The 16,950-nt window shown below is 47.3% G+C and overlaps 1 protein-coding gene across 1 annotated transcript in view; it reads right to left on the reverse strand.

Annotated features, from left to right (window-relative positions):
* The window catches only part of TMEM132C (transmembrane protein 132C), a gene marked incomplete at its 5' end in the record, with an annotated part of 372,803 nt that extends 358,732 nt beyond the window's left edge, over positions 1-14,071 (reverse strand). Inside the window, one exon of the mRNA XM_082667952.1 lies at positions 13,987-14,071. Within this exon, the coding sequence (XP_082524078.1) occupies positions 13,987-14,071 (85 nt within the window). The remainder of the gene's footprint in view (positions 1-13,986) is intronic.
* Between the last annotated feature and the right edge of the window lie 2,879 nt (positions 14,072-16,950).

A 16,950-nucleotide genomic window follows, 5' to 3' on the forward strand; every position in this document is an offset into this window, starting at 1 on the left:
GCAGGAAAGAGAGACAACGCGTTTGCCCGGCTTTTCTCTGTCTTCCCTACCTGTGTCACTCACACTCCTAAATCTGGAGGCGCAGGAATGTTTACTGCGTTTTTTAATGGCCCCAATCGTGCATGCTTTTTCTGGTGGCAGCATCCCCACTGTCCTCTGCACCCCACTGTCAGCCCTTGCAAACTCCTGCCACAGCTCCCAGACAGGATAATGAGGGCACATTGTCTTTTCCAGACCAGGTCGACTGGTTCAGAAATGGCACGTGAACCAAACAGAACCAAGGAGACACAGGATGACCTCTCCTGTGTTCATCGGGTATCGTGTAAAGGATAGTCGATCTTGACTCCACAAGGGTGGGAGCCTGGGACTGCCAAGACCCACCACATAGAACCTAAAAACGAAGCCAACACCATAATAGGCAAAGCAAAGAACTGAAGAAAAAAACCCTCTGATGTCATAATTGAGCACCTGGACTAAGCCATAACTGATGACTAGTTTGAGTGTAATTTCATCACCCCCACAAGACACCGTGCACCCATCTGCAGTCACTTTTCATTATTTCTGTAACTTACTCAGTTGTTAAGAGAAAGGCCTCATCAAGGGTGTGTTTCACTGTTTACTGTGAAATTCTAGTCTCTGTTTTAAGCTGATTTCTTTCATGTGGTCATTTCTGGGAACTCATTATCTGCAAAGCAGGGGGCCCTCCTTTCTCTCACCTGAAAGGAAGAGGCAGAGAGTACAGGGAAGGATGGCCACTTACAAATAAAGTCAGTGACTTGAGAATGTTGCCTCTGGCCAGCTCATTTGAGCATCACACTATTAGGAACGTTCTCACCTCCAATCCAAGGGACAATTTCCGGGAGTGACTGATGGAGAGAAGGAATAGTGGTGGATTCTATTCTCAGTTAGGGACCCTCGATAAAATGATGGCCGTCTAAAGACTTCCAGCACATCAAACTTACCTCCCCATTTTTCTGCACTATCGAGATGTAAGAGATGAGCTTGGGGTGAAAGACAGATACTATGAGAAGCCAAAGACAGAATTAAATCATGTATTCATTTGTTCATTCACTCATTCACCAAGTATTAAGGGCCTCATATGTGCCAGGCACTGGGGCTGATGAGCAAAAGAGATGTGTACAACAGTGAACAAAAGAGAAAAGAAATTCTGTTGTCATGGAGCTTAAATTCTAGGGGAGAGGAAGATGGCTAGCCAAATAAGGGAAATCTATGGGTTATCAGGTGGTGATAAGTGCAAAGAGAAACACAGCAGAAAAGTGGTGTAGACAAAGGGAAACGGCTCCACTAGATACCTACATGTTACCCCACAGCAGGCATGTGCAAAGGCCCTGAGGTGGGAGCCCAGTGGGGTTGTGAGAACCAGCAAGGCGGCCAGGGGGACTGGAACAGAGTGTGCGTGTAAGCGCGCGGGGGTTGAGATGAGGTCAGAAGGATGCTGGGGGTCAGAGTTCATGTTGCACCTGCAGATCACTGAATACACTGTGGCTTCAGCTCTAAATATGATGGGAGCCTCTGGAGGGTTCTGAGCAGAGGACAACATGACCTGACTGATGGTCAGGTGGGGTCTGAATGGGGCACCTCCCCAACCAAGGTGCAGCTGGTGTGTGCTGAGGATGGAGGACATGGTGGGCCTCCTCCTGGGTTATTAAAGTAAGGACTGTCTCTACAGGATTCGAAGTAACTGGATAAGGAATTGACAGCACCACACCCTTCAGCACCGTGTGTGTTTGCAGGAGAGGAGCTCAAGACATGAGAGAGAGAGAATAAAATCCCCCAGATCAAGGACTCCTCGACCACTGAGAAGGGCTAAGAAGCTGATGTCCGCAGACTTCCTGCGTCTGTGAACAAGAGAGTGAACCCCAGGACTCCTCCCAGCCAACCTCCCAGCCAAAGTAGACACCTCCTGTCACTGATGGTCCGGGGAGGTGTCCAAGGGCCAGGCCACAGCCGGGGAGATGACTGACCCATAGCGGGGACAGAAGCGCGACAGAGGAAAACGTTGAGTTTGAAAGCAGATGAGAAAAGTCTGTTCTGTGAGTCCATTCACTGGTTACAATTCAAAATGGAAACTAAAGAGAATGGTGACCCGAGGCTGTGTGCTGACCCAAAAGATTTACATGAACTGGAGAAAAGCACATATCGCCACTTAGGGGGCAGGAGAGATGAAACAGAGCTGGGGCAGAACAGTCACACCCAAATGGAGACATCTTCCAGGATTTTTTTTCTCATAAATGAAGATGGCAGAGTGGGAAGCCTTTTAGGGTTGCCTCCAACAGCTGAAGCATTAGAATCTGACCGGCTTTAGGAACTCAACCCTCACGGAGGAGGGAAGGTCTCACGTGCAAGACGGACCAGTGGCACAAGATGTTACTGATGGAGCAACTGGACCATGGCTGGTACTAGAGGGATTTTTTTTAATCTTTATTGAATTATAGTAGATTTATAATGTTGTGTTAGTTTCACGTGTACAGCAAAGTGATTCAGTCACATATGGAGAGATAGATATATAGATTCTTTTTCAGATTCTTTTCCATTATAGGTCATTACAAGATAGTAAGTAGAGTTCCCTGTGCTATACAGTAGGTCCTTGTTGGTTCTCTATTTTACATAGAGTAGTGTGTATCTGCTAATCCCAAACTCCTAATTTATCCCTCCCCCGCCTTCCCCTTTGGTCACCATAAGTCTGTTCTCTATGTCTGTGAGTCTGTTTCTGTTTCGTACATAAGTTCATTTGTGTCCTATTTTAGATTCCACATAGAAGTGATATCACATGGTGTTTGTCTTTCTCTGTCTGACTTACTTCACTTAGTATGATCATCTCTAGGTCCATCCATGTTGCTGCAAATGGCATTCTTGTGTTCTATTTTATGGCTGAGTAGAATTCTATTATATATATGTACCACATCTTCTTTATCCGTTCCTCTGTTGACGGACACTTAGGTTGCTTCCATGTCCTACCTATTGCAAATAGTGCTGCTATGGAGGGATGTCTGATGGAGGAACAATGAATGAAAGGAGGAGAGCCAAAGCAGACAGAAACCAGAGAAGGCCCCCCAGAACCAAAGGTGCGTTGGGAGGTGGATGTCCTTGACGTGGTTGTTGATGCAGACGGCAGAAGCAGCCAGCTGACCTTACCGTGAACTGCTCCAAGAGCCTTAACTATACATGTGAGAAGCAGCCATCCAACTGGCCTCTGTTTCCTTCATTCTGTTCTTTGGTTGGTTGGAAAGGGTCCTCCTGCCTGCCTGGCGTCCATTCCTTTTCATCTGACAAAGCCCGATCTGTCTTTGGACGCCACACCTTCTGCACTCTCTGTCCTAGTAGTTTGGGTGGAGATGACCTGAGGCTCCCAGATTGGTGTATCCCAGACCTGACCAATCGGAAACTCCATCCCTGCCCCCCCAACAGTGACTGGATCAGGGTTGGGCCAGGGACTCCAGTGACCACCATGAGATTCACACCATCAACTTTTTCTACAAGCATTTGGGAAGTCACTTTGTTTTCGTTGGGGTGTGCTGTGTGGATAGAACGTAAACCTTGAGCTGCTGGTGACAATGATGACCACTCAGAAATGAAGCCAACACAAAGAACAGAGCAGACAGAGATGGAAGGAAACCGTGTCTGGTTACATTCATTGACCCCTGGATCCAGCCGTGCCTGAAGCCTACCTGGTATTTTTTCAGTTACCTGACCAATTACATTTTTTCGAAACCCCCCTCCCATTTTTTAATTTCACTTAATTTTTTTTTTTGCTTTGGTACCATTTGCACATGCTGAGTTTTTTGGCATTTGCAACTAAAGGGGTCGAGACTAATGAACTGAATGATCTGGTGCCTACTCAAAGACCATTTCCATTGGGGAGGTGGGGAAACCCTGTGTCAGGGCCTAAAACACAACCTCACTGTTTCCAACGGAGACAAAACCCTGTTTCCAGAGCCTTCCTGTTTAAGGTGTGAGATTTTTATTTTTTAATTTTTTTGTAATTTCGGCTTAAAATCATCACTAAGCTGGAACTCCACGATGAGAACAGAACCAGCCTTCTGCTCTGTGTGTGTGCTGGGGGTGGGATGAGTGTCTTAAAGTTCCTCTGTTTATTTTGCAAATGAGAGAATTGCCTCAAAGGACTGCTAATCTACCCCCATGTGCCCAAGTGGGCAGTGTTATATCCACATTTCTACAGACTCGGAGTCCACAGAGTCAGTGAGGAAATGCGGCAGAAATCAAGCATTATAATTAAGGGGCCAGAGGGGCCGATTAAGCAAGAACGATGAAAAGAGTGGCCTGAAGAGTTGGATGAAAAAATTAACCTAAGGGAGGCGTGGGAGCTGCTTTGGATGTTTCTGGTGGCTCTGTGACCCCAGAGGGAGGAGGGTTGTTTAAGACAGTATCAAGAGTGTTATGAAACTAAGCCAAATGGAATTAGGTCTAAGCTGTATTTAAGCATGAAGTACATCAAGGGATGTCTCAGGATCTAACCCCCTCGCTCTCTATTTAGGCTGATAGTAAACAGACACCGCACACTCGAGGAGCTCTTCCTATTCCCTGATAGCGTCAAATCCACTGTTCTTCTAATTCTTTTTATTTTCTCTGTTTTTTTAAAAAGCATCTCTGTGTAGTTTCTATTAGATTTTTTGGGTGATTTTTCTTCTCCACGGCTTTGATAACTACACATATAATAATGGCTGTGATTTCTTGACTTTTTACCACGTGCCAAATGTTACCGTGTGCAATGGGTTGAACAGTGGCCCCCAAAAGATAGGTCCACTTAGAACCTATGGATGTGGTCTTATATTTGGAAACAGAGTCTTTTCAGATGTAATTAAGTTAAAGGCCTTGGGATGAGGTCATCCTAGATGAGGGTGGGCCCTAAATCAATGACCAGCGTCCTTGTAAGACAGAAGGGGGAAAGACATGCACAGAAGCCCATGCAAAGATGGAGGGAGATGGGAGGGATGCAGCCACAAGCCAAGGAAGCCAGGAGCCACCAGACGCTGAAAGAGGCAAAGCAGGAACCTCCCCTACAGTCTCTGGAGAGAGCATGGCCCTGCCTGCATTTGAGTTTAGACTTCTGGCTCCAGAACTGGCAGAAAGTACGTTTCTGTTACATTAAACTACCCAGTTTATGGTAATCTGTTACACCAGCCTCAGGAGATGAATACACTGTGCTGAGCAGCTACGCCCATTTTTTTCCTTAAAAGAGTCTCACAACCCTACAAAGTAGGCTCACAAGAGCTGTCCTTTCCTCCAAGAATTTTTGCTACACGCATCCTCTCTCTTGCCTTCCTTTGTAACAGTTCTTCAATCTTTCTCTGGGAGAAATACCCTTCTTCCTTGAATACAAAATGGTAGAACTGTCCATCAGATCGTCTTAATCTTTTCTAGACAGGGATGGGGCTAAGTAACCTGTTCTCATCCCTGGCTACACCTGAGAATCACCTGAAGAGCTTTTAAAAAGTAAAGATGATCAACCCTACTTCTATGCCCACCTCCACTCCACTACTACAAAGGTCCTGGCCCAATTGGTTAGGTGCAGAGTCTGGACTTAGCGTTCTATAAAGCTTCCTGGTGATTCTAAAGTTCAGCCACGGTAAGGGAGTCTTTCTCCCTGGAGTCTAAAACATGAGCACAGAGATAAAAACAAATAAAATAATTAAGGCCCCTGTATCCCAGCAGTGGTACCCTGAAAGCAGATATCCATAATAACTACCAGGGCTCTTCAACTGGCAACTTCAGACTTTTAGGAAGCTGGTCCCTTAGTGTACCTTCGGGGTCATAAGATCCCAATCCCTTAGTCCTTAGGTGGCCCTGATATGTTTCTGATGCTTCGGACCAATTCATCCAGGAACTGGCAGAACAGATACTCAAAACTAAGCTTCTGCTTTCATGATACGGGACATCCTTACTTAATCCGTAAGTGATAGCCCCCCGTGTCGCTGACGACGTGAAAGGTATAAGGAAGAAAGAAAAAATATTTTTTGGAAGGGGATTAAGAAGTACAAACTTCCAACCATAAAATAAATAAGTCACGGGGATGTACTACACAGTATAGGGAATACAGTCAATACTACTGCAATAACTTTGTACAGTGATAGATAGTTACTAGACTTTTCATGGTGATCAACCCGTAATGTACATAAATGTCCAAACACTATGTTGTACACCTGAAACTAACATAATACTATATGTCAACTATACTTCAATAATAAAAAAAATTACGTAGAGATGACATGGTCTTCTACATCAAGTCTTTGAGCTGCTTAGGATCCCAGACATTTGCAAGTGTGAACTTAACACTCTTAATATACCACTAAGATCATCCTTAATCAAAAAATTTAAAAAAAAAAGAAATGTACACACTTCAGAAGACAAGGACTTACTCACTCTGGGAGATATCTTTAACCATTGTCTTGGAAATTTTGCTGATTCAGACTTTGGCTGAATTTTACCTTTGTCCTCTCCTTAGAGGGAGTAATTTCTAAATCCCTAAGGTGTAGAAACAGTTTTGTTCAGCTCAGCATACAGGTAGGAGAGAGAATCAAGTCCTGCAGAGAAAACAGTTTCAAAGGTATCAGAAGTACCCACTCAGAAATAAAGGCAAGCCAATTAAACATAATTGGTATCCTTCTTCAAAGTATATACAAATAATCTCTAAGTGGAAATTCCCTTAGCCATACCCAGGGTGTAAGATGAATGCACTTGAAAAGGATTATATGTAGAGGAAAAAATGTTGGGGATATACTGTTTTAAGGTTCTTACACAACATATAAAGCAGTATGACCTCATTTGAATGCAGGCTTTGATTAATTAAAGATAAATTTTGTAAACCTTAGGGCAATGGCTAAATTTTAAAGAGGTATAAATAATGAGCCAATATGGAGATAAAATGGAATCATAAAAAATATACTCAGTAGGAAAGCAGGCAGCAAAGAAGGAAAAAGGAGTAAAAAACAGATGGCACATAAAGCAAAAAGCAAGATGATAGATTTTAATATAAACATATCAAAAATTTCATTAAATATAAATGGTCTAAATATAATGATTAAAAGACACAGATTATCAGATTGGATAAAAAGGCAAACCCCAACTACATGCTCTCTATAAACAATCTACATAAAATATAAAAACACAAATTGGTTTTTTCAAAAAACAGAAAAGATACTACAATGCAAACATAAATCAAAAGTAAGCCGAGGTGGCTGTATTAATATCAGATGAAACAGATTTCAGAATAAGGAATATTTCCAAGAATGAAGAGGGATATTACATAACGAGAAAGGAGTCAGTTCACCAAGAAGTCATTACAATCCTAAGCATAGATGTACCTAAGACAGTGTTTCAAACATATAAAGGAAAAACTGACAGGACTGAAATGAAAACTAGGCAAACCCACAACTTCAACACTTCTGTCGATAATGGACAGAACAAAAAGATTAAAAAATAAGCAGGGATATAAAACACCTGAACATCACTAGAGACATTTGGAGAGTCCTTGTAAATCTTAGGCAAAGATTTTTTTAGATGTGACACCAAAAGCACAATTACTGAGGAAAAAAAAATCAACGAACCAAACTTCATTTAAAAATCCTTTGCTCCTCCCAAGACACATACTGCAAGAATTTCTATAAATACCTATCTGAAAATGGACTTGTATCCATAATATATAAAGTGCCCTCAAAGATCAATAATATGAAAATAACAACCAACAAAAAACTGGCAAAAGATTTGAAAAAGATATTCACCAAAGAAGGTATAAGGATGGTAAGTAAGCACAAGAAAGAATGCTCAACATTATAAGTCACAGGATAAAAGTTAAAACTTGAAAGATATACTGCTACACACCTATTAGAAGTGCCACATAAAATCAAACTAAAACAAGGGATAACATTAAGTGGTCCTGAAGATACAAAGCAGCAGGAACTCTTATACATTGCTGGTGGGATTGCAAAATGTTTCCATGTTTGAAAAAAGTTTGCAATTTCTGATAAAGTTATGTGTACAGGTATCACACCAGCCAGCAATTCTAGTCCTAGGTATTTACCCAAGAGAAATGAACAAACATTCACTTGAAAACCTGTTTGCAAATACTTATAGTGACATTTTTCATAATGACCCACAAATGGAAGTAATCCAAATGGCTTTCAACTAGGAAATGAATAAACAAACAGTGCTGTATCCATCCACTGTAATATTATGCAGTATTAAAAAGCAATAGACCATTTGTGGTCTTTTTGATTATAGCCACATCACAGGTGTGAGGTGATATTGTGGTTTTGATTTGACGAGGAAGGGAACCCTTGATCACTGTAGGAATGTAAATTGGTGCAGCCACTGTGGAAAACAGTATGGAGGGTCCTCAAAAAAACTGAAAATAGAACTACTATATGATCCAGCAATTTCACTCATGGGCGTACATCTGAAGAAAATGAAAACACTAATTCGAAAAGACAACGCACCCCAATGTTCATAGCAGCCTTTTTTACAATAGCCAAGATATCGAAACAACCTATGTGTCCATCAACAGATAAATGGATAGAGAAGGTGTGGTACATATATACAATGGAGTATTACTCAGCCATAAAAAAGAATGAAATTTTACCGTTTGCAATAACATGGATGGACCTGGAGGGTATTATGCTTAGTGAAATAAGTCAGACAGAGAAGGACAAATACTGTATGTTACCACTTACACGTGGAATCTATAAAATAAAACAGGGACTTCCCTGATGGCGCAGTGGTTAAGAATCCACCTGCCAATGCAGGGGACACGGGTTCGAGCCCTGGTCCGGGAAGATCCCACATGCCACAGAGCAACTAAGCCCGTGCGTCACAACTACTGAGCCTGTGCTGTAGAGCCCATGTGCCACAACTACTGAGCCTGCGCTCTAGAGCCCATGCTCCACAAGAGAAGCCACCTCAATGAGAAGCCCATGCACCTCAATGAAGAGTAGCCTCCACTCGCCGCAACTAGAGAAAGCCTGCGCGCAGCAACAAAGACCCAATGCAGCCATAAATAAATAAATAAATGTATTAATAAGATAAAATTAAAAATAAAACCAAACTAACGAATCTAACAACAACAACAAAAAGAAAAAAAAACAAACTCACAGATATAGAGACCAACTAGTGGTTACCAGTGGGGAGAGGAAAGGGGGAGGGGCAAGACAAGGACAAAGGATTAAGAGGTACAAACTACCATGTATAAAACAAATAAGCTACAAGGATATATTGGGCAGCCCAGGGAATACAGACAATATAACTATAAATGGAGAATAACCATTAAAATTTTGAATCATTATGTCATATGGCTGGAACATAAGATATTGTGAATCAACTATAGCTCAACTTAAGAAAAAGAACAAAAAGGAATAACTGTTGATATACAGGTGAATATTACATGCATGGTGCTAAGTGAAAGACAGAAGATTCAAACGCTGCATACTGCACGATCCCATTTTTATGGAATTCTGAAAAAGGCAAAACTATAAGGACAGAGAACAAATCAGCGGTTGCCAGGGGCTGCAGGTATAGGGGGAAGGGGTAGCTACATAGGAACACCCAGGAATTTGGGGGGTGATGGAAGTTTCTTTATACCTCAGTTGTGTTCGTGTTTCTATGGCCATGTGCATTCATCAAAATCAAAACTCTAACCTCAAAAGGGTGAATTTTACTGTTTGAAAATTACATTAATAAACCTTACTCTTAAACAACGCAGAATGCTGTAGAGAGATATTCTATCCATCAGACTTTCCATTTATTCCATTAATTCAGTAATACTCCCTTTCACTCCAATTAAAATGCCAAAGATTCGTTTTTATTAACCATGCTTCTCATGACTATGGATGTTATAAGATATCTAATACATCCAAAGGCTTTGTTTTAACCCCTGCTCATGAAAGTGCTAACTGCTAATATAATTGAGAGTTCTGGGTTCTTCTCTGCCCAATTCTAGCCACATTTGTGATTAGGCTAAGGATGAATATTGAGATAAAGGAGGAAGAGCTGAAGGTGCAAATTCACATGGCTGAGGGGAAGAGGCCGGCAGGTAAGGGGGGGAAGAGAAGCACTTAATAAACACCACACCCAGAGGCCGGGGTGGGGGACACCCATGCATAGCTTTGGCACGATGTAGCCTTACGAGAATGTGCACCCGAGGTCGGCAGAGCGCCCACCCTCTTAGGGGAAATTGGAAATCCCAATTTTTATATGTGAATTCTCCCGATTTGGGGGAGCCTGTTCAGTTTTTTATTTTAAAAAGCACTGTGGACAGAACAGTGCTTGTGTGCAGGTCATGAAGTTTGCAAGCGCTGGTCTAGAGCCCTGGATGTAGAGCAAGACAGGCCTAGGAGTCTGGTGGTTTAATAGAACGGCTTCCGAGAGGCTGAAATCACTTCTAAGAAGCTTCAATGCAGCACGGAGTTTCAACGTGGGTGGGAAGGGGTGTGTGCTTTTAATGCAAAGAGTGTGTGTGTACTTTAAGTATAAGGAAAGACAAGGCATGAGCCTTACACGTGCAATCTAAAATACGAAACTAGAGAATATAACGACAACAACAATAAAACAGGCTCACAGAGAGAGAGACACACCAGTGGTTACCAGTGGGAAGAGGGTGCACGTGGGAGCCGAGAAGGACCTCCCCCCCTCCCCCCCGCCCCCCCACAACCTCTTCCTACTCATGACACCATCTCAGCCCCTAAATCCCAAATCAGCAATTCAAAATCCCCAAAGCTCTGACTACCCAAAGATTGGCCGGCTGGTTTTTAATTCTTTTGGTGACCACGGCTGCGCTAAAGGACAGTGAGGCTATCTGGGGACTTTATCCTCTTCTATGTATATACTCACATCTTTCATGCAAAGTGACTTATGTGTCCAATTACGGAGGCAACTCCACACCCAGCCCGGGCGTGTTAGACAATATACACGGATGATCCTGGGCCTCTATCTACCTACCTACCTTCTGAATTGTGAAATATACCTGGCCCCAGACTTCCGAAAAGAGGTTTCCAGCCTGTGTGACCTTCCCGGGGGCCCCTTACGTGACTGACAACCATCACTTCACCTCTGACGGCATCTCAGCCTACCACTGCCCTTTCCTCCCCTTTACATGGGGCCAGTTCCTCAACCTGTAACTCAACAACACTTCGCGTCATCTACCTCGGCCCAAGACTTAAATCTTAGGAAGACTCCCTTCTTTCAGGGCCCTGGTCTGTTTATGGAACCGCCCAAGAACAATGATTCTGTTCCAAACCCTGAGGAATTGCAGAGCCTTAAATCCACAGTTGAACATCAGCTTGCAATTGGTATTAAAAACTGAACAGTGGTTTTGAGGGCTCCAGAAATCGGCGCTTAAATCCTTGGGCAAGAACAGTCAGTGATGGATTTTTTTTTTTTTAAACGACAGTAAAAATTTAAACAAGGGTCAGAAAACTTCCCTCTCTATAAGAAATTCATGGAGCAAACATTTTCTTTACAGAGGTATCTGAGAGGGTCAATGTACTGCTGCTTATGACCACGAGAAACAAAATGAAAAATATTTTGCAGACCCATATGCGGTGAAAACTGCCAAGCAAAAGCGGGGAGAGAAAACCCCACCAAATCAAGGTTGCCCTAAGCCAGGGGGAGAGGTGGCTTTGGGGGGAGGGGTGGGGCATCTCCCCCTAACCTCTAACACCCTCACCACTTGCTGTGTAAATAGCATCTTTAAAACAAAATTCCCGGGCTTCCCTGGAAGCGCAGTGGTTAAGAATCCGCCTGCCAGTGCAGGGGACACGGGTTCAAACCCTGGTCCGGGAAGATCCCACGTGCCGCGGAACAACTAAGCCCATGCGCCACAACCACTGAGCCTGCGCTCTAGAGCCCGCAAGCCACAACGACTGAGCCTGCGCGCCTAGAACCTACGCTCCTTAACGAGAAGCCACCGCAATGAGCAGCCCGCAACCAAGAGTAGACCCCGCTCCGCTCGCCAAAACTAGAGAAAGGCCACGCGCGGCAAGGAAGACCCAACGCAGCCAAAAATAAAATAAATAAATTTAAAAAAAATTTCCCAATACCACTTTCAACAAAATTGCTGTCCCTGGCCTCTTCCACATGGATGTTTCTAATGGCCACTTCTCTAAATCAAAAGTAAAATCCTCCAGATGGTGTGCGGGGAGGAACGTGAGCTTTAATCAAGAAAAGCCCACAACTTACTTCACGGAGCACATTCAACAGTCAGAGTTCCAACCTGACTGAATCCTCTCACGGAGGGAGAAAGCCTGATCGGGGACTTTCACCTTCGCTCAAATTAAAATGGTACCGTCCTCCTCAATGAAGTGCTTTCTGTCCATTAAGCCACTTTATCATCACAACATCTCTAGCAAGTATTTTGGGAAGGATTTTTTTTTTTTTTGAATGGCCACTTTCCATCTGGGGAAACCGAGTCCTAGAAATGATAGAACCCAGAGCTCACGGCAGAATTAAGTAACCAGATTTCCTAAGAGGTTTGTCCTCTGGAATAAAACAGAAATATGTCCCCCATCCCGTCACACACGCGCGCGTGCCCGTGCGCGCGCGCGCGCGCGCGCACACACACACACACACACACACACACTCCTGTTTACCTGGAGCTCTTGGGAGAAAGGGACAGTATTTAAAACAGCAATTTTGTCCGGTTGGTGTGTCTGGGTACATGCACCCTTAAGGAAAGCAGATTTTTCTGGAATTCCAGCCGGTGCGCAGTGACTTTTGAAAAGCAAACGCTACTTGGTAACATCAACTGGCAACTTGTCTCTGCGAATGCATTTCCAGCTGAGCCTGAATAGCTTTAGGCGGGAGAGAGCCGTGATTCTCATCCGCTTGGACTCGGTTTACCCGCTCAGGGCCCGGGGCCGGGGCCGGAGCCGCCACGCAGCGCGAAGGGCAGGGACACTTGTGCGCATCTCGGTTTCACCCAATGGCCCCGAGACTCTTGCCCCGGCGCAGGCAGCGGAAAAACGGCGCCCCCAGCCCTCTCTCCGCGTGCTGACCCGCACCCGGTTCCCGGTCCGGCCTCGGGGCGCGCAGCCGCCGTCCCCAGAGGAGCGGGGCTTCCTCGCGCGGCGCCGGCGGCCCCCGGGCTCCGAGACCCGTCTCCCCGCCCCTCCCGCCGCGGGCCCGGGCCCAACACGCACGTAATCAAAACCTGCATAATAATACCAACCTTTCCTGAGTCTTCTGGGCACCAAGCGTTCCCTCCCTGAATTCTCTTAAACCCAAGACAGGGTGATCATTCCATTGCAGAGGTGAGGAGACTGAGGTGGAAGGCCCCCCAAGACCCGGCTGCTGGGAAGCCCAGGTCTGATTCCGACTTGCAGCCCCAGCTCTCCCACCCGCGCGATCACCTTTACGCTCTCCTAGACCACACAGGACCTCGGCGGGGCGCCCGGAAGGGGTCCCGGGTTTCTCCCGACCTGAGGTCCCCCCGGGAGCTGCGCATTCCTTCGCGGGCCAACGCCGGCCCGCGGGACCCCACAGTGGGGGAAACGGGGCACAAAGGGCCCGGTCCGCCCTCGTGGGTCACCAGTCCCAGTGCGACCGAGCTGGGGAGGGGGACGCCAGGCTGCGGGAGAAGAAGGCGCAAAGAACCCCGCTGCCCGCTCCCGGGCCCCCGGCTCCACGTCGTGGCCGTGCCGGGTTGCGCTAAGTCTTCACGCAACTCGGGGACGGTGAACACACACAGAGTGTCCCTCAGCCACGCCCCCTCTTCACCCCGGGAAGCACCCCGAACCCGGAGATACTGGGTCAGCCAATTTCGCCCCAATCCCACGGACGCGGCGCCCAACGGGGCTCGCCCATCTACGGAAGGGGCCGCTCCGCGCCTGGGAGCCAGCGCCCTCACCCAGGTCCCCGCGACACCCTCACCCTTCGGCTCCTCCCGCCCGGGCTCCTGAGGACCGCGGGGAACTTCTCGAGCGCCGACGCGACCGACGCCCCCCGGTCCCGGCCTCTTACCTCTGCCCAGCAGCGCGGCCAGCACCAGGCTGAGCGCCCGGCACAGCGGCGCCACCCGCCCGGGGGCCGCGCCCTCGGAGCGCATCTTGCGTCCCGGCAGCTCAGGCCGCCCGCCGCCCGCCGGGGGCGCAGGGCCCACTCGTGGCCCCCGCCGGCTGTCCCATGCCCCGGGGCCACCCCCGGCAGCGAGTCGGCCAGCCGGGCTGCGGAGCCGGTGTTCACGCCCCGCCCCTGCCGGGTACACGCCGCTGCGCCTGCGGATCCCGCGGAGGCTCGCGCTCTGGCCGGGACAACTTTTCTTCAGCCGCCGCGGCAGCCGCGGCCCGTCCCGCCCCCAGGGCCGCCCACTCGGCCCCGCCCACTCGGAGCCCGCCCCCGCCCCCCCAGCCCCGCCCCGGGCCGCAGGCTGCTGGAGGATGCCGGGGAGAAAGTGCGCGGGTCCCGGAGCAGGCGCGCGGGAGAGGAGGTGGGGCGCGCAGGGGAGCGGGTTGCACCCGCGGGGTCCCTCCTCCTCCCTGCAGCCTTCCGCCTTCGTGCCCTGTGGCTCGCGTCCCGGAGAGTTCTGCGCAGGTACCGCGTCGCAAGATGGAGCCGGACGCTTCCCCTCGCCAGCCTCCCAGGGTCCTCATTCGCCGCACCTGAACTTCAGGTTGTTCCCTGATTCTTTGCCTTGAGAGCTGGGGACGTTGGAATTAAAACTCCCCTGCAGCTGATAAGGAAAGCTCTCCCAGAGAGATTGTTCAGTGGGAAAAAGCAACGGGCAGGACAGACTCGAAAGGGACACGGTTTCTACAGAGGCGTGCGCATATGTGTGTATATTTGTGTGTGTGTGTGTGTGTGTGTAGCAAGACAACGCGGTATCTCAGGAAGGGGACTGGAACGCTGGGGAGACGGAAAGGTTCGTTTTACACTGTGTATCCTTCTATATGGTTGGATATCGCCCCCATGCCCATGTGTTTGTATGCACTATTCTGGGGGGGAAATGCGCCCTTCCCCAGTCAGACTTGCTCCTGCAATAGCTTTTTCTCTGCAGATTCAGACAAGGACTCGCCACCCCACTTGGAGCCCCAAATCTCTTCTCTGTGACGTTCCCAGCGCTGCTCTCCCTCCCCACGTGGATCCCAGCTGCTTGCCTGCAGGGTTACTGGTACACATGCTCCGGCCTCATCTGCTTCCCAGGGATGAACAATTTGAATGCAGGACCCCGACTCCCCCTCGTGTCCGTGAGTGAAAGGCAGTGCGTTCTGAGCCCAGCAGCCTTGCCCTGGAGGCCCAGCCGGTGCGCTTCCCCCAAACCCCATAGCCTGGCCTGGCGGTCCCCTGGTGTCCTGGGCTCCCCAGGGGCAGGGCTCAGGGGCCCAGCTCTCACCCAGGCTGACTCGGTCCAACCTCAGAAAAGAAGCTCACGGTGTTGTCTTGTGTCACCATCGCTCCTGGTTACCAGAAGGCAGGAATGAATTTCAAAATAAAAGAAAAAAAAATATCCTTGATCAGGTGAGAAGAAACAAAAGTGAAAGGTCTTGAGCACTGCAAATCCTCTTCTGCTGCCCCAACTCAGTTACAGGGGATCGTGAGACAAGCATGAGGGGAAATTGGGGGTTGGGGTCAAATGGTCCAAGGGCACTCCCCATCCCTGGAGCCCTTCTCCCAGCTGGACGGCCTCCAGAGGACGAGGGCTCACTGGTCCACTCTGCTTGCCTTATGTGGGCAGAAGGCAGCTGGGAAAACTAGCCAGGCCAGAAAGAAGACTGCAAAACCTTGGTTCCCAGAGGCCTGGGTAGCAGAGACTTCATTTTTTAAGTGGACTGACTGCCCAAGTTTTCAGTTCATTCAGCGAATCTACACCCAGCCTTGGGAGACAGTCATAAAGTAGGCTGGCTCGGGCTCCTGAAATGGAAGGCACACTTCCTCCTCATTTTTATTTGTTAGTTTGAAAGTCACTGGAGAATAAATATTTTTTTTCATTTAAATATTTCTAGCCTCAGTGAGAAATACAACATAGCCCATCATTTCCTGACTGACTGGTTGGGATCTGCTTCCTCCCTCCCTCCTGTCTGATTAGAGAAACAAAAGAAAAAGCCCCCAGTTATGCCGGCCACTCCCCTGCTCTCCTCTGTAGGTTCATCATTTGGTCGGCCTCACCCTCCCCACACACATCATTTCTTTGCTTTTGGCATAGAGTATCGCCCTCTCTACTGCAGAGCCAAATACAGGTTGTGGTCCAGGACTCCATGGTTCAAATAATCAGAAAGGGTCAAACTGAACAAACCACAGGGGAATACATAAAAATTCTAAAATGGGAAGAAAAAGGAGAAGAAGAGTTTCAGTCAGGTAAATCCACTTCACAGTCCCCAAAGGCATCTTCCATCCTCGGGTGTTCCAAGTCTCAGATATGCCTTGAGACCACAAAGTCTGCTAGCATCGCCTGTAAGAGGCTTTCCTGCTTCTTCCAGACGGACAAAAGGAGACCCAGGTCACGGGTGCTTCACTTCCGCAAATCGCAGTTTAGGATCCCATGTAATCTACCACGTGACCTTCTAAAAACCAAACAAGCACACACAAAACCAAACAAACAAAGGGATGATGTTGTTGATTTATCTTTTTTAGGAACCCACCCCCCAAAACAGAGGTGTGAACTTAGAGGTTCGTGGGCAAAGAGTTTCCTGTATTTATTTTTTTTAAGGCATGTATTTTTTAACCCCCAAATCATTAATTCCTTAACTTAGATTACTTCCAGATGCTTTTCTGAATTTCATAACCAACATCAGAGACCACTAATCTCCTCAAAGGCTATTGCAAAACTCCTTGTGGGCTTTGGGCACATGGAGACAATTAACATGATTTATAGGAGAGAAGAGAGATTGGAAAGAGGAAACCTGCTGTTTCCACATGTGCCCAGGGTGCGTAAGTCGAAAAGGCAAGTTCAGATTTTTTTGTTGTTCATGCTTAAATTCCAAATTCTTA

This window comes from Grampus griseus (assembly GCF_964374135.1).
Source record: "Grampus griseus genome assembly, chromosome: 12".
NCBI classification, from domain to species: domain Eukaryota; kingdom Metazoa; phylum Chordata; class Mammalia; order Artiodactyla; family Delphinidae; genus Grampus; species Grampus griseus.